At 44.6% G+C, this 18281-nt stretch overlaps 1 protein-coding gene across 1 annotated transcript in view; it reads right to left on the reverse strand.

Moving 5' to 3' along the window:
• The window catches only part of CAPZA2 (capping actin protein of muscle Z-line subunit alpha 2), a 96679-nt gene that overhangs the window by 31828 nt on the left and 46570 nt on the right, over positions 1–18281 (reverse strand). The window contains exons 4-5 of the mRNA XM_033958533.1: positions 11118–11181; positions 2457–2663 (exon numbers count right to left, since the gene is read on the reverse strand). Of these exons, the coding sequence (XP_033814424.1) occupies positions 2457–2663; positions 11118–11181 (271 nt within the window). The remainder of the gene's footprint in view (positions 1–2456; positions 2664–11117; positions 11182–18281) is intronic.

Raw genomic sequence — 18281 nt, forward strand, 5'->3', positions numbered from 1 at the left:
CTGCCAGGTATTCCTTGGAGTACCTTGAGTTAGATTGTAAGTCCAAGTCAAGGGCACGACCCATGTCCTGGACGAACCTCGTGAAGGATGGTCGATGGGGTCCCGTGGCCCCTTGCGGGGACGGTGACCGAGACCTCCGTTTGGCTGAGAAGGAAGGAGAAGCCTCCCTCGAATAGCGGGGTTCTCGCTCAGACCCTCGGTCCGATACCGGAGATGCGCTGTGGAAGCGCTCCGGGGTCGAGGACCTGCGTCGCCTCGAGGAGCCCCTTGGGGACGCCGCCGGGGTTCTGGGTACCGATCGGTGCCTGGTTGGGGATCCCTCCCCGGACTCCCTCGGCGAAAGCCTAGGGCCTCGGACCGGAGCCCCGGACCAAGGGGGAGTCAGTAGGAGCTGTGGGTTGGTGAGAGAGCTCGGTGACCCTTAGCGGCTCCCCTGATCGAGTCGAGGGGGTGCGCCCTCGAGCCGGAGGGGAACTCCGGGCCTTGTTAGAGAGGGGTCTCGATTTTCGTTTCGAATGCCTCGGATGCCTCAGAGAGGAATCCGATGAAGAGGAGAGGCGACGAGAACGGCACGGTTTTCCTCGAGGGGTTTCGGCGCGTTGCTCAGGCTGGTCCGGCGCATGCGAGGTCGAGGCCGGTTGCAGGTGAGCCGTGGCAGCGGATAGCTCCGTTGTGATCATTGCTCGGAGCAGTTCCTGGAATACTGGCACGGACAGCATCGATGGCATGTCCAAGGCTGCTGTGCTCTCCACCGGGGGCGATCTCGCTTCGGAGCATTCCCGAGGGGTGGAGGCACGTCCCGAGGTCTTCGGAGTTTTCACTGGGGCCGTGGGTAAGGAGTTTCCACTCTGTCCGGCCATTGTCTCCGAGGTTGGCTTCTTTGACGATGTGGAACCTGAGGTAGGAAGAGGGAACTTACCCGGGGCCGAGGACTTATGAGAGCTCGAGGTCTTCGAAGTCGAGTCCCGAGGCGGGGCCGATGTAGTCGAGGCCGAGATCGAGGCTGGGGCCGAGGCCGGGGCCGATCTCGAGGCCGAGGTCGAGGGTTGATCGGTAGCAAATAGCTCTGCCATGCGGGCCCGTCGTCGGCGGAGCGCCCGCTGTTGAAAAGTTGCACACCGGGGACAAGTTTCCGTTGGATGGTCGGCCCCCAGGCAAAGGATGCACCAGCGATGCGGGTCTGTGAGAGATAGAAGACGCTCGCACCCGGTGCACTTTTTAAAGCCCGTAATGGGCCGGGACATCCAGGTGGCCGCGGCCAATCAGGCCTCGTGGTCGCGGCGATCCGGGAGCCCCCGGATCGTGAGAAAAAGGTGCAAAAAGCGCGATGAGCAGGAAGAAAGAAAAAATTTGTTATGCACAGCGAATTTTAGCGGTAGAAAAGAAAAAGAAAAGTAACAAATCGCGGTGCAAAGAAGGCATTAGGGCAGCGCTAAGAAAAACGTGTCTTCTTAGCACAGCGGAAAAAATTGAACTGGAGACCACGAGGAGGGGATGCGCCCTCTAGTGGAGCAGGAGGCACACATGCGTGGTGCAGCCAGTAAGCTTGAATCTTCTATCAAGTTTGCTTGAAATGCTGTCCGCATCGGGGCTCCGTAGATGACGTCACCCACGTGAGAATATCATGCCTGCTTGTCCTGGGATAAAAGCTATTACCTGTGAAAATTCCCACATCTGCATTCATACTTGCTTTGAGTTATGCATAAATTGTCAGTTAACTTCTTGTTTGGGTTTGGCCTTTGGAGGACAGCCTAATGGTGGAAATTATGCTTACCTCTAGTTTAAAAACAATTATGAAATGCGAAAAATGTGTTTTGAAGCTTGACCTCTTAGCTCCACTTCCCAAAATCTATCATGTACATGTGACTTAGTAAAACTTGCTTCTTATGCACAACTGGTTATTTAACCCTATTTAGCCCTGAATGATGCCACTCTTTTGTATGTTTTCATCTAAAAAAAACAAACTGTTCCTCCTGATGTACACTACACTAGACATTTGCACAGTCCTGCATTTTATAAGAGGCTCCCATTCAAAGCACTTTTTGCAAAATATATTGCAAATTTTGAACTCCCTAACTTGATCTGTTCTTTAACCTAAATGTCCTACATTAGGAAAAGTGGTGTTTATCCAATACATGTTTATTATGTTTTCCCTCTATTGTTGACGATCTTTTTGTAATTCACCTTGAATCAAACTGTGAAAAAGGCAGAAGACACAGAATAGAATATTGTATAGCACAGGTAATATGGTTAAACTATCCATGTTGTAAAGAAAAGATTCTTTGGGCATAAGGGACATAACTGAAAGGTGACATGGTGAGTGGGTAATAGGCAAGCTGAATGGTGATAACCAAACATCTTTGTGCATTAACCAGTATGCAACACTGAATGTTGCCAACATATTTCCTAATAACACGAATGCACCATTATAACCCTCTCCCTCCTTGTCTACTTACAGTGCAGACACCCCCTGGGTAATGCTCTTTTATGTAGGCTCTCACTGCAGTATCTACTGTATTCCGCCAGGACTCTATTGCATTCTCAACTTCATAGGGCCGTGGATCACTAGCTTCTTTTCTTAAATGATCAAATTTGAAAGCAATCTTGTTTCTGGGATCCAAAAATTTTCCATTACCCAGATCCCCATGTTCTGTAATTAACACCTGGCAACAGAGATTGCATTTTAGTTGCAATTATAGACAGTTATAGGAAAAATTGCCACTCATAGCAAAATTATTAGAACTGCATACACGAAAGGACATTTTAATGATTATGCTCTATTAATGTTTCATGGAACCAAAAGCAATAGTTTACCTACACATCAACAAAATCAAACTCAAAAAGCACAAACTGAAAAGCCAAATGGTTGTCTCAGATGTATGGATGGGCCAAATATATAATGCTAGATTAAAAAAACATAAGGTGGTAAAATACCAGCATAGGTGGCATCCAAAAAATACAGGATATTCCAGGGAAGAAAGCTCATTTTGCAATATGGGGAAAGGGTGGAGGTGGAAGTGCATGTCTATCAGAGAGGATCTGTCCACTATAGTTAGACAAATGCTCCTAAAAAATAGTATGTACAAACAAAGGGTATAAAACAAAGGTCAGCTTGACAAATATGAAATGTTAGACAAATCAAGACATAAAACTTTTCCAGACCTTACACACTCACTTATGTCATGTCAGACTTGTTAAACTATTTATAGCCTGTAAAACAGTGCCAGATCTTGCAATCTATTTAAAAACAGAGCAATGGAAGTGGCTGCATGCTTAATGGACCCCTGGGATAGACAGCTAAGGTATCGGGGAAGTGGCGCTTTACCTGCTTGGGTCTACTGCACCCCCCTGGAGGATTGTGCTGGAGCATCGGGGTGGTGGCATCTGGTGTCATCGGGCTACTTCTGGAAAATCCTGAAAGCCCTGTGTACCCATAGCTGGTTAGAGGTGGCTGTGAGCTTGGTGAACCCCTAGGAGAGAGCGCCAAGGTATTGGGGCAGCAGCGCTTTACCTGCCTGTGTCTATCGGACCTTCTGGAAAAGTGTGCTGGAACATAGGAGTGACAGTGTCTGATGTCATCAAGCTGCTGTCAGAATATCTTAAAAGCTCTGTGTGCCCATGGCGTGTGGCCAAGGGGCATGCCACAAGGGGCACGTTAGGCTCCTTGGGAGCCCAGAAGGAACCTGTAAGGATTCAGGGAAGCTGAACCTCGTTTCTTATATTAAGCTATTTTTAATTTTTTTCTTTATCCTTATAATGGTGAAACATAAGGGTATAGAAAAGGATACAAGTACCCCTAAGCATCACTTGTGTTGGATGAATTATCTGCCTCAGGTGCCTCATTGTGAAGGAGGATGTTCCACCCCATCCCCTCCCTTTACTTCTCCACACCCTACAGAGGCTTCCTCCCAAGGTGGTGTCACTCCAGTGGGGAAGGTATCTACTAATAGGAACTTTCTCTTCAACAGAACTATGTATTGTTGGTATTCCAACAGCTTGTCCCAATTTAGCTAAATCTATGGCAGAAGTTGTTAGGACTAAAGTGTGTATTAAATCAACAATACTACAACTTTGTACTTTTTCTCAGCAGACCGTTAACAACATTTCTAGATATGGATTTACAAGTAAAGTCAATGGACACCAAACTGACACAGATTTCGACATCTGTTTCCAATGTTCAATCAGCTTCTTGAGCTTTTATTAAGGACAGTTTGATGATCCATATATAATTGGAATTTCTAGAAAATTGTATTTGATCTAGATCACTATGTATTTTGAATTTTCCTATTGGTCATCTTTGGTCTTTTGAGATATTGTTGTATAGATACCTGAATGAGATATTGCTTTTTGAAAATGTAGAAAAAGCAATGTTACTTACCGTAACAGTTGTTATCCAGGGACAGCAGGCAGCTATTCTCACTAGTGGGTGATGTCATCCGACAGAGCCCCGATACGGACATCTTGCAAGCATGTCTTGCTTGAAGAAACTCAGAAGTTTCGAGATGCCCGCACCGCGCATGCGCCAGTGCCTTCCCGCCCGATGTACCGGGCGCGTCTCCTCAGTTCAGGTAGCTAGCCTGAGAAGCCAACCCAGGGGAGGTGGGTGGGACGTGAGAATAGCTGCCTGCTGTCCCTGGATAACAACTGTTATGGTAAGTAACATTGCTTTATCCCAGGACAAGCAGGCAGGTATTCTCACTAGTGGGTGACCTCCAAGCTAACCCCAATGGGATGGTGGGAGAGTTGGCAACTTAAGAGAACAAATTTTGTAACACTGTTTGGCCAAACTGTCCATCCCGTCTGGAGAAAGTATCCAGACAATAATGAGAGGTGAATGTATGAACCGAGGACCAAGTGGCAGCCTTACAAATCTCCTCAATCGGTGTCGATCTGAGGAAGGCTACAGAGGCTGCCATTGCTCTGACCTTATGGGCTGTGACCTTACAGGGAAGGGATAATCCAGCCTGGGCATAGCAGGAAGAGATACAAGCCGCCATCCAGTTGGAGATGGTGCGCTTCGATACCGGTCGTCCCAACTTGTTTGGATCAAAGGAGACGAAAAGTTGAGGAGCAGTTCTGTGTGGCTTTGTGCGATCCAAGTAGAAAGCTAGAGCACGTTTACAGTCCAGAGTGTGCAAAGCAGATTCCCCAGGATGAGAATGAGGCTTTGGAAAGAACACCGGAAGCACGATGGATTGGTTGATGTGAAATTCAGAGACCACTTTAGGTAAGAATTTTGGATGAGTACGGAGAACCACCTTGTCATGATGGAATACGGTGAACGGTGGATCCGCCACTAAGGCCTGAAGCTCACTGACCCGACGAGCTGACGTGAGGGCCACTAGAAAAACCACCTTCCAGGTGAGATACTTGAGTGGAGCCGTGTTGAGAGGTTCAAACGGAGGCTTCATAAGATGAGACAGGACAACATTGAGATCCCAAACCACAGGAGGAGGTTTGAGAGGAGGGTTGACATGAAAAAGTCCTTTCATAAATTTGGAAACCACAGGATGAGCAGACAAAGGTTTCCCTTGTAGAGGCTGATGGAAAGCCGCAATAGCACTCAGGTGGACTCGTATAGAGGTAGACTTGAGGCCAGACTGGGACAGGTGTAGAAGATAATCCAATACAGAAGATAGGGAAGCTCGCTGAGGTTCCGTGGCATTGGAAATACACCAGGAAGAGAATCTAGTCCATTTTTGGGAATAGCATTGTCGAGTAGCAGGCTTCCTGGAAGCCTCCAAGACCTCCCTCACTGCTTGAGAGAACTGGTGAGGAGTTATGTTGAAAGGAACCAAGCTGTCAGGTGGAGGGACTGCAGATTGGGATGAAGTAGTGAACCTTGATGTTGAGTGAGTAGTGAAGGAAACACTGGAAGAAGTACTGGCTCCCTGCTGCTGAGTTGAAGTAGAAGGGAGAACCAAGGTTGTCTGGGCCACCGAGGAGCAATCAGAATCATGGTGGCATGGTCTAATCTCAATTTGACTAGAGTCTTTTGAATGAGAGGAAAAGGAGGAAACGCATATAGGAAACGTTTGCTCCAATCCAGCAGAAAAGCATCTGCCTCTAGGCGATGAGGAGTGTAGATCCTGGAGCAAAATTGAGGCAGCTTGAAGTTGTGGGGGGCTGCAAAGAGGTCTATCTGAGGTGTCCCCCACTGAGCAAAGATCTGATGAAGGGGGTCGGAGTGGAGCGTCCATTCGTGAGGTTGAAGTAGACGACTCAATTTGTCTGCCAAGACGTTGTCCTTCCCCTGAATGTAGACTGCTCTGAGGAAGGTGTTGTGGCGAACCGCCCAATCCCAGACTCGAAGAGCTTCCTGACAAAGAGGGGCCGAGCCCGTGCCCCCTTGTTTGTTGACATAATACATGGCGACCTGATTGTCTGTGCGAATAAGGACCACCATGTCGTGAAGCAGATGTTGAAAAGCTTGGAGAGCATTGAAGATGGCCCTGAGCTCCAGAAGATTGATTTGATGGAGTCGTTCCGCACTGGTCCAGAACCTCTGAGTGCGAAGACCATCCAGATGGGCCCCCCATGCATAGTTCGATGAATCGGTCGTTAGAACTTTCTGATGGGGAGGAGAATGAAACAGCAAACCTCTGGATAGATTCGAAGAGGTCATCCACCAGAGAAGAGACTGCCGTAGAGCAGGAGTGACCACAATGTGACGAGATAACGGGTCGGACACCTGAGTCCACTGAGATGCCAGAGTCCATTGAGGGATCCTGAGATGTAGTCTGGCAAAAGGCGTCACATGAACTGTAGATGCCATGTGGCCTAAAAGGACCATCATGTGTCTCGCTGAGATGGATTGGCGAGAAGACACTGACTGGCAGAGTAGAAGGAGAGCATGTAAGCGTGGAGGAGGAAGGAATGCTCGAAGTTGAATGGTATCCAGGACAGCCCCTATGAAGGGGAGAGACTGGGTGGGCTGAAGATGGGACTTTGGAAAGTTGATCTCGAAGCCCAAGCTCTGCAGAAAACAAATGGTAGTCAAGGTCGCCGAAATGACCTTGGGAGCGGACGGGGCCTTGATGAGCCAGTCGTCGAGGTATGGGAACACCTGGAGACCCATGTTCCGGAGTGCAGCGGCCACCACTACCAGACACTTCGTGAAGACTCTGGGCGACGAAGATAGGCCGAAGGGAAGCACTCGATACTGCAGATGCAGATGTCCCACCCGGAATCTGAGGAACTTGCGGGAGGCCGGATGAATCGGGATGTGAGTGTAGGCCTCCTTGAGATCCAGAGAGCATAACCAATCGTTCTGCTCGATTAGGGGATAAAGAGAGGCAAGGGTCAGCATGCGGAACCGTTCCCTGACCAAAAACTTGTTGAGGACCCGAAGGTCCAAAATGGGACGCAGATCGCCCGTCTTCTTCGGGACCAGGAAGTACCGGGAGTAAAACCCCTGGTTTTGTTGATCCACCGGTACCGGCTCGACGGCCCGAAGCCGGAGCAAAGCCTGAGCTTCCTGGAGAAGAAGAGCGGTCTGTGTGGAGTTGGAAGGATACTCTCTTGGAGGATGGTCCGGGGGGACCCGTTGGAAATGAAGAGAGTATCCCTCTCTTACGATGGAGAGGACCCAGAGGTCCGTGGTGATCGCCTCCCATCGATGACAAAAATGATGGAGGCGACCCCCTATGGGAAAATATGGGGTAGACAGAACGAGATCGGTTATGCTCCCTGGAGGAGAGTCAAAAAGGCTGAGTAGCCTTGGGAGCAGCCGGCATCTGAGGCTTTTGCTGAGTCTTCTGAGGCGGCTGTCGCTTTGCAGGCTGTCTCGCAGGAGGGGCCTGCCTCGGTTGATAACGCCTTTGGTAGATTATAGGCGGTCTAGAAGGACGAGACTGTTGTGGTTTAGGCTTAGGCCTCATGATAGACTGGAAAGATTTTTCGTGGTCTGACAGTTTTTTAGTAACAGTCTCGACAGACTCATCGAACAGATCCGCTCCCGCACAAGGCACATTTGCAAGTCTGTCTTGGAGATTCGGATCCATATCAATGGTGCGAAGCCAAGCCAGTCGACGCATGGCGACCGAGCAGGCCGCAGCACGAGCCGAGAGCTCGAAAGCATCATAGGAGGATTGCATCAATTGGAGGCGCAACTGGGACAGGGTCGCCACCACCTCCTCAAACTCAAACCGAGCCTCAGCATCGATGAAAGGTGTGAACTTGCGGAGTACCGGCAAGAAAAAATCCAAATAGGACGAGAAGAAAAAATTGTAATTGAGCACTCGAGTCGCCATCATTGAATTTTGATAGATACGTCTACCAAACTTATCCATCGTTCTCCCTTCCCTGCCAGGAGGCACGGAAGCGTAGACTTGGGAGGGGTGCGAACGTTTAAGGGAAGACTCGACTAGGAGGGACTGATGAGAGAGTTGAGCTCCCTCAAACCCCTTGTGGTGCACGATGCGGTATCGAGCATCCAACTTGCTAGGTACCGCAGGTATGGAATACGGTGTCTCCAAACACCGCATGAGAGTCTGGTCAAGTAACTTATGCAGGGGAAGCCGAAGTGTCTCCGCCGGAGGATGAGGTAAATGCATGGTGTCCAGATACTCCTTAGAGTACTTCGACCCAGTATCTAAGGTCACATCCAAGTCATCCGCCATCTGTCTGAGAAAGGATGAAAAGGAAAGTTGGTCCGCCAAGGCCGGCCGGCGAGACGGACTAGAAGACGTGGAAGCCTCCGGTTCCAGGGAGAGCTGGGAGCGGCATGGAGAGTATGAGGTAGATGGTTCTTCATACTCCGGTCCCTCTGGCTGGGATAAATCTGAGGATGAGTATCCCATACGCTGCATTTTCTTCTGTGGAGACACCTCTGAATGACGCGAGGAGTGTCTAGAAGAATGTCGAGATCGATGCCCCTCCCGATGCCGGGATGGGGAACGTGATCTTCGATGCATCGATCGATCCCTTGAAGCCTCGAAGGAATGGATTGGACTCGATGCAGTGGAGCGCATGGGAGGCAACGATGCCGACTCACGCAGTGCCACCCAAGTCTGGTATGGAGTGCGAAAGAACTCCTCCTGCGATGCAGTATGCCCAGGACTCCGATTATCAGGGGCCGATGTAGTACCCTGGTGACGTGGAGGTGTAATGGGCTCTAAAGGCGGCATGTCAGAAAGGGAAGCCCGCCTAGTGGGTTCCGCCGCCCTCCGCCGCTCCCCCTCGTCGAGCAGGGAAATCGAACGACGAGGAGGAGGAGGAGGGGGCGGACCGCTCTCCGGGACCGGGACCGTAGTATCGCCCTGAATATTAGCGATAAGCCTCGGTCCCATCGTCCGCATGAGCTCAACAAATTGAGCTTCGAGCAGGGATTTAAGCGATGCCGATATGGAGGGATCCGCACCGAAAGGGGGTCCTCCTGCACGGTCATCGCGTTCCTTCGTGGTCGAGTGCTTCTGCTTGGTAGCTTTGGGCACTTTTATGACCACGGGAGGAACAGTGGAAGGCGGTACCTGAACCGAGGAGACGGGAGCAGGAACCGATGCTGAACTCGATGCAGAAGCCGGTGTGAACGATGCTGGCTTCACGATGCTCGATGCATGAGTCGCAGATGCAGGCTTCGAACAGACCGGTGAAACATCTGTCGAGGTCGAAGCAGATGGCTCCTTAGAAGACTCCATCTTAAACATGGACTCCCAAAGTAAGCAGCGCCGTTTAAAAGAGCGCGCTGTGAGCGTGGAACAAGGCCGGCACGATTTCGGAACGTGTTCAGGACCAAGACACTGAAGACAGCGCCGGTGTGGGTCCGTCAACGAAATCGCACGCTGGCACTTGCTGCACTTTTTAAAACCGGTGATAGGCCGGGACATAGGCCGGAAAAGTGACGTTGCTAGGTCGAAGGAGCTAGGTCGCAGCCACGAGGCCGGCCCGGCCGAACCGCCGGACGAAATAATTGTAACTTTTTTTTTTTTTTTTTTTAAATAGAAATAAAAGTCAAAGAAAGTAAGTAAAACAATAAAACGCGGGGAAAGAAGGCAAAATACTGAAATTTCAGTCAGCGCAGAATTGAAGAGAACTTCTCAGCTCCGCGGAAAGAAAAGAACTGAGGAGACGCGCCCGGTACATCGGGCGGGAAGGCACTGGCGCATGCGCGGTGCGGGCATCTCGAAACTTCTGAGTTTCTTCAAGCAAGACATGCTTGCAAGATGTCCGTATCGGGGCTCTGTCGGATGACATCACCCACTAGTGAGAATACCTGCCTGCTTGTCCTGGGATAATATGTGAATGTCAATATGTTTTTGTACCTCAGTCTGGGACAGTTGGTGAAAGTTTAGGGAAGGATATCAATTTAGAATCAATTAATTTTATGAATTTATTGGAATCCTCTCAGGCTACTTTCCCAACTGAACAGGAAAAAATATACTGAAATCCTGCTTTCGGATAAAAGACGCTCTATTTTGTGGTCATCTAGTCTGGATTTTTCCAGATGTGGCTAAACCTACATAGTTGCATAAAAGAGAATTCAAGAAATTAAAGACAAAGTAACTGAATTATCAGTTTTCTTACCCCTGTAAATGTGTAGTAACTTTTTAAGTTCCATAAGATATATTTACTTTGATCATCCCCAGCTTGAGAAGTTATTGCTTGAAAAAGAGGGATCTATTGAGGGGTAATGGAAGGGTGAAAGATGATTAGTTTAAGAATATAAATGGAAGTTGAGATTGGATAGGGGGGGCTCATTTCTGTATTGATTATACTTCTATGTGATTATTTATATAACTACCTCTCACTGATGTGGCCTATCATTTCTTGTCTTTCTTTTTGTATGAAATACGTATTAAAAAAATGCAAATAATAAAAAAGAAAACCCAGGGAGCATAAATCACTCCTACGTAGAGAGTTTCCGATTAAAAGAGCCAACTAATTTATTTGGATACTGAGACAAAAAAGTAATTAGCACCAAATTACTTTTGGCGAACTTTATCAAAGTTTAAGATAATAGCCTTAGGAAGGGTAATGCTGAAGTTCCATTGATAAACTCATCTAAACATACATTTTACTGTACAATTTTAAAACTGTTATAAACTTTTGTTTTACATTAAAAACAAGAGTATTAAGTTTAAGACATATTAAAAGAAAACAGCTTAGTTTTGACCTACCTGGTCATCATATCCATCGATTTTCACTGGAGTAAACTGGTCCAGGTTGTACTGTGCAAATGCACTGAAAAGAACAAACACTATTAATTATTCTTTTTTTTTTAGTAAGTTACTTATTTGAAAACAGTTTTCTACAAAACCCATATCAAACTCTTTTAAAAGCGCAAGATAACTACATACAAATGTTTGTGACCAAAGCAGAACTTCCGAATTTAGTGCCTCAGTTTTATATCACCTATTCAAGGGATGCAACTCACTTGAGCATGTTTCTACTGATTTTGGCCATCAACTATCTGATAGCACATATCATATACTGTTTTAAATGGAATTCTTGTGTATGTAAGTATGTTAATGCATGTTTAAATATGCTTTTAAGTTATCTGTCTGTCTGTATTGATAAATAGTTAAAATCCAGTTAAATCAGTTATGACTTGACTATGTGTGATTTTGTTTTGATTTTTATGTTTGTTCATAGTTATTACCTCTAACACAGCTGTGGGCAAAATGAGGACACATTGGATGTTTGTTATTAACAAATCAAATTACTTCCATTGGGACTGATCTGTTTTTTGGTTTGTTGCATATTTTGTGGCAGATCTCTGCCTCTAATTAGTGTTGCTTGTTCTTTGGATACAGCATGTCCTCTATTATTTCTAATCAAGACTGTAGATAGTTTCCGACAGTTTTCATATCTTCACAGTTTTCTAATTACCACCATTTAAGAACATAAGAATTAACTACACTGGGTCAGACCAATGGTCCATCTAGCCCAGTATCCTGTTTCCACAGTGGCCAATCCAGGTATCTGGCAAAAACCCAAACAGTAGCAACTTTCCATGCTACCAATCCCAGGACAAGGATTGGCTTCCCCCATGTCTGTCTCAATAGTCAATGAACTTTTACTTCAGGAACTTGCCCAGACCTTTTTAAACCCATCTACATTAACCACATCCACTGTGTATGCATTCCAGAGCTTAACTATTCTCCAAGTGAAAAAATATATCATCCTATTGGTTTTAAAAGTATTTCCCTGTAACTTCCATCAAGTGTCCCCTAGGCTTTGTAATTTCTGACGGGAGTAAAAAAACCAACCAATTCTATACCACTCAGGATTTTGTAGATCAATCCTAACTCCCCTCAGCCATCTTTTCCAAGCTGAAGAGCCCTAACCTCTTTAGTCTTTCCTCATATGAAAGGAGTTACATCACCTTTATCATCTTGGCTGCTTTTCTTTGAACCTTTTCTAATTCCGCTATATCTTTTTTGAGATACAGTGACCAGAACTGAACGTAGGTGAAGAAACACAATGGAGGATTACAGAGGCATTATAATATTCTTAGTTTTATTTACCAACCATGCCTTTTCTAACAATTCCTAACAACTTGTGCACTTTTTTGGCTGCCACTACACATTCAGCAGACAGTTTCAGTCAGGATGGATTTGACTTAAATCAGTGTATCTCAAACTTTTTTAGCTATGGCGCACTAAATGGAGCAAATGTTTTTCACAGCACATTATAATTGAAATTATAAAATTGCAAAACCACCAAAAATTAAATTTGAGAGTTATTTATTTAAAAAAGTTCTTTAAACTATGTATGGGTGATTGTAACAACGATGAAACTAAAATAGAATAAAGTTGCTAATCAATGAGATGGATGTGCTTGTTTTTGAGTGCAAATTAACTCAAAACATGGCTTGATAGTCAACAAGCAAACACACATTTCATCATCCATCATCTGCATTTGTTCTCTTTTTCAATTTAATTTTTGTCAGAGCTGAAAATCCAAGTTCACAATGATAAGAAGATCCAAATGGTAACAAAGCTTTGATTGCTTTGTTGCTCAAGTTAGGATAACTACTGCACAAAAAATAAAACTAAAATTACTTGCTGTTAGTTTTCAAGGACCAATCATGTCAAAGAATGATGTTTGTCTGGGCAGTTGTATCCTTATGCACACGGATGCTCATAACATTGACACATTCTTCGTATGCAACGTACATGCCATCTATTCTAGTTATACATAAGGAAATTTTTGAAAATGAAGTAAAAGTCTGGAATCTCTTCGGGGCACACCACTTTGCTGTGGTTTACAGTTTAAGACACCCCAGTTTAAATCATGATTTAAATTACTATTTAAAACCATGATTTTCTCATTGTATTCACTGCCATTCAGTATTGCCCAAAAATGAATATTTGCTTGCTTCAACTCTATTTCTTCATAACAATTGTATCAAAATAATGGTAACATGCTGTAATAATAATATACTTTTGCTGAAATATGAAAATTCCTCAAGGCAATCTTTAAGATATGATGAAATCAAAACATTTACCAACCTGAAGGTTATTACTTCTACTACTTATCACTTATATAGTGCTGAAAGGCGTACACAGTGCTGTACATTATGACATTTATAGACTGTCCCTGCTCAGAAGAGCTTACAATCTAACTTGGACAGACAGACATGACATAGAAAGTAGGGGATGCAGAACCCAAGGGAAGAGGAGTTAGGAGTCAAAAGCACTCTTAAAGAGGTGGGCTTTTAAACAGGCCTTGAACCCTGCCAGAGATGGAGCTCACCGTAGGGATTCGGGCAGCTTGTTCCAAGCATACGGTGCAGCAAGACAGAAGTCTGGAGTTGGCAGTCGAAAAGAAGGGCACAGATAAGAGGGATTTACCAGCTGAGTGGAGCTCATGGGGAGCTGGGGGATAATAGGGGGAGATAAGTGAAGAGAGATAGTGAGGGGTAGCTGAGTGAGTGCATCTGTAGGTCAGTAAGAGGAGTATGAATTGTATTCGGAAACAGATGGAAAGCCAATGAAGTGACACTTGAGTGAGTAAAGTGGCTCTCCCAGAATATGAGTTGTGCAGCCGAATTCTGGATGGACTGGAGGGGAGCGAGATGGCTAAGCAGAAGGCCTGAGAGTAGCAAGTTGCAGTAATCTAAGCATGAAGTGATGGGGGCGTGGATAAGTGTTTGGTAGTGTACTCAGAGAAGAAAGGTCTGATTTTGGTTAATATTATAGAGGAAGAAGCAGCAGGTTTTAGCTTTACATTGTATCTGGGCAGTGAAGGAGAGAGAGGAGTCAAAGATGACCCCGAAATAACGAGAAGGTAAAACAGGAAGGATGAGAGTGTTGTCCACAGAGACAAAGAATGAGGGAAGCAGAGAGGTGGGTTTAGGAGGGAAGATGAGCAACTCTGTTTTAGCCATATTCAATTTTAGATGGCGGTGAGACATCCAGGTGGCAATGTCAGACAGGCAGGCTGAGACTCTGGTCTGGGTTTCAGTAGAGATATTTGGCACAGAGAGGTAGATCTGGGAGTCATCAGCATAGAGGTGATACTGAAAGCCATGGGAGGAAATCAGCGTTCCAAATGAGTAATTGTAGATTGAGAAAAGGAGTGGTCCCAGGACAGAGCCTTGAGGTACACCAATCAACAGCAGGAATGCTGTGGAGGAGGAACCAACATTGCATACACTGAAGGTGTGATGGGAGAGATAGAAAGAAAACCAGGAGAGGGGTTTGCCTGTTCAAACATTCCTTTTGTTATCTTCATCAAAACAATTCTCATAATGATATTTCATTCGGGCCACTAAGCTTTATATTTCTTTGTTGCAGTGTTTGCATTTTACATGCATGCCTGTCTTACCCATGGGTAGAGGAACTTCATTAAAATATTCCCAAACTGAGTGTTTTATGGCCTCGTGCCATTATAGGTTTTCTCCTCCAAGGAAAGACTATGATAAAGCTCAGGATATATGCACAAAAATCCCAAGACTTGTGGAGTATGCTACTCAATAGGTTTCACTTTCATTTTTACTGCTTGCCCCTTTTTCTTCTCACACTTAGATCCTCGTGCATATTGCGTTGCAAAGGAACAAAGGGGCTAAGGTCTTTTCATGAACTCTGAATATTTTATAAGATTTTTGCTGTGAAGCAGCAGCATACTATCTCTGCAGGCACAAATTCAGTTTTGAGAATGCAAAACCAAGCATCTGTGATAATATCTTCTAGATAGAAAAATTACCCATGACATTATGAATGGATTAATGGAATTCATTTACCAAAAAATTTAAGCATTACGTGAATATACAGCAGTGGCTGGTAAACTCTCTGGAGCCACAACACACTAAACTTGGTGCTGTGGCTAGAGGGCTTCCGGAATTGCGCAGATGTTGATGCGATGTCATGCACATACGAGAGGTAATCATGTCGATGTCTGAGCATGCACAGAAGCCCTCCAGATGAGGTCCTGAGTTGTCAGTGAGGGGATGCTGGAAGAGAAGAGGCGCAGAGAAGGAGAGGTGACGGCAAGGAGAGGCGCCAGCTGACTGCCTACAGGATGTGCCTATTGCCACGAGGAATGTCCTGTAGGCAGTCAGCTGGTATTTTTCCACTACACAGTTTATGATACACTGTTTTAGACTATAATGTATCTTAAATAGAAAACTATCTTTAGAGAGATTTTTCCTCAAAAAACATTTTTAAAAATCCAATTTAAAATGTTTAAAAAAAAATCTGATTTTTTTTTTTTTTTAAATCAGGGAGTGCTAGGGAGGTAAAATTCCTAGATATCATAAATGACTGCTTCTTGGAACTGGTCCAAAAACTGACAAGAGGGGGAGCTATTTTATATTTGGTCCTCAGTGGCATGCAGGGCATAGTACAGGATGTGTTGGATTTGCTGGGTAACAGTGATCATAACATGATCAAATTTGAGCTAATATCTGAAGTGACATTGCTAAAGAAGTCTACTTTAGCGGCACTTTTTAAAAGGGCAACTATGATAAAATAAGGAAAATGGTTAAAAGGAAGCTAAAAGGATCGGTGACAAAGATTATGACTGTAAACCAGAAGTGGATGTTAATGAAAAATACCCTTATGGAAGCCCAGACCAGATGTATTCCCTGTATTAACAAAGGTGGAAAGAAGAGGAAATGAAGCGAAGTAAAAGAAGCTATTACAGCAAAAAATAATATCCTTTAAAAAAGGAAAAAGTATCCAAATGAAGAAAGTAAGAGGAGACATAAGCACTGCAAATTAGATGCAAAGCACTAAGAAAGCTAAAAAAGAATATGAAGAGAAACTTGATAAAGAGGCAAAAAACTCATAGTAACAATTTTTTTCAGTACATCAGAAGCAGAAAACCTGTAAGGGAATCTGTGGGACCATCAGATGATCAAGGAGCAAAAGGGGTGCTCAGGGAGGATAAAGCCACAGCAGAGAGACTGAATTAATTTTTGCTTTGGTCTTTATGGAGGAAGATGTAAGAGATCTACCTGAACTGGAAATGGTTTTCAAAGGTGATGATGAGTAGGAACTGAAAGAAATCTTGGTGAACCTGGAAGATATACTAAGCCAAATTGACAAGTTAAAGAGTGATAAATCATCTGGACTGAATGGTATATATCCCAGGGTATTGACATTGCTGATCTGCTGTTAGTGATATGAAACCAGTTGTTAAAATTGTAAGTAGTATCTGAAGATTGGAGGGTGCCAATGTTATGCTGATTTTTAAAAAGGTTTCCAGGGAGATCCGGGAAATTACAGAGCCAGGCAAAATAGGAGAGGAGAGAGAGTCATAAAAAATAAAATAGTGGAACATATAGACAAACATGATAAAATGGAGCAGAGTGAGCATGGGTTTAGCCAAGGGAAGTCTTGCCTCACAAATTTGCTTGACTTCTTTGAAGGAGTGAATAAACATGTGGATAAAGGTGAGCCGGTTGATATAGTGTATTTAGGTTTTCAGAAAGCTTTTGGCAAAGTTCCTCATGAGAAGCTCTTGAGAAAATTAGGAGTCACGGGATAGGAGGCAATGTTCAGCTGTGGATTAGGAATTGGTTATAGGACAGAAAACGTAAGGTTAAATGGCCATTTTTCTCATTGGAGGAGGATAAATAGTGGAGTGCCACAGGGATCTATTCTGGGACCAGTGCTATTTAACTTATTTATAAATGATCTGGAAATTGGAACAAGCGAGGTGATTAAATTTGCAGATGACACTAAACTGTTCAAAGTTGTTAAAATGCATGCAGACTGAGAAATTACAGGCAGACATTAGGAAATTGGAAGACTGGGAATCCAAATGGCAAATGAAATTTAATATGGACAAATGCAAAGTGATGCACATTGGGAAGAATATCCCAAATCATAGTTACCGATCCAATGACTTTCTAGTCCACATTGTTGCTCTAAGATTATGAACATTCCTACCTATTTATCTCCCTCCTTATAAAACCCTGCTTAACCTCCCTCTATGCAATCTAAACAATTTTCAATTCTCTCCATTGCTGTAGCTCGCTGATTCTCCTGAGCCATTTTTCCTGTAAACCGCTTCAAACCGAAAGGCTTTGCTGTATATAAAAAAGATTTATGTTATGCTATGCTAGAGTCCACCTTCGGGGTCAGCGCCTATGAAAAAGAGGAAGGCAACTAAAATGGTTGATTGTCTACGTCATAAGGCATACAGGGACAGACTTAAAGATCTCAAATATGTATATTTTGGAAGAAAGGCAGGCGAGGGGAGATACGACAGTTGTTTAAATACCTTTATGGCATAAATACATATGAGGCGAGTCTTTCAACTGAAAGGAAACTCCAGAGCGAAAGGGGTATTCTGAAGTTCAAGAAATACAACTGGAGACCACAAAAATGTGGCAGAAATATAAAGTCCTAATTATAAAAAACTTCAAATATATCTCTCTCTATCTCCCATCCTATAAGCTCAGAAAGAAGACCTCTTTGGCACAACATATATTGTTTGTGGCCAGTTGGTATTGTTTTATTTTCTTCCTCCATTGAATGAAACACTCTTGCATCTAGTCCTTCCTCCAGGCCCTTTCCAGTCACCTTGCTTCAGTTTTTATGGCAATTAGTCTGTATGAGACCTATGGATTGTTTTTTTGCTTGGGTATTATGGTATTAAAAGGTACAGTCTTATCTAAGACTTTTTTGGTAGCGTTGTGCCAAGAGATAAGGGCCACATCTACATTATTGCTTACAGAATCAAGTTGTGCTATAGTTTCTTCCAAAATGCCTCTGCTGGAATCTTGCCACATCTCGTTACATGTGTTGCCTCTGGATTTGTGTATAGATGCCCTGGGCAGCTTCAGGTAGTAGTCAGGGAGGTGATGTTTCAACCATATTAGTGGTTCC

This window comes from Geotrypetes seraphini, chromosome 9 (genome assembly GCF_902459505.1).
Source record: "Geotrypetes seraphini chromosome 9, aGeoSer1.1, whole genome shotgun sequence".
Lineage (NCBI taxonomy): Eukaryota > Metazoa > Chordata > Amphibia > Gymnophiona > Dermophiidae > Geotrypetes > Geotrypetes seraphini.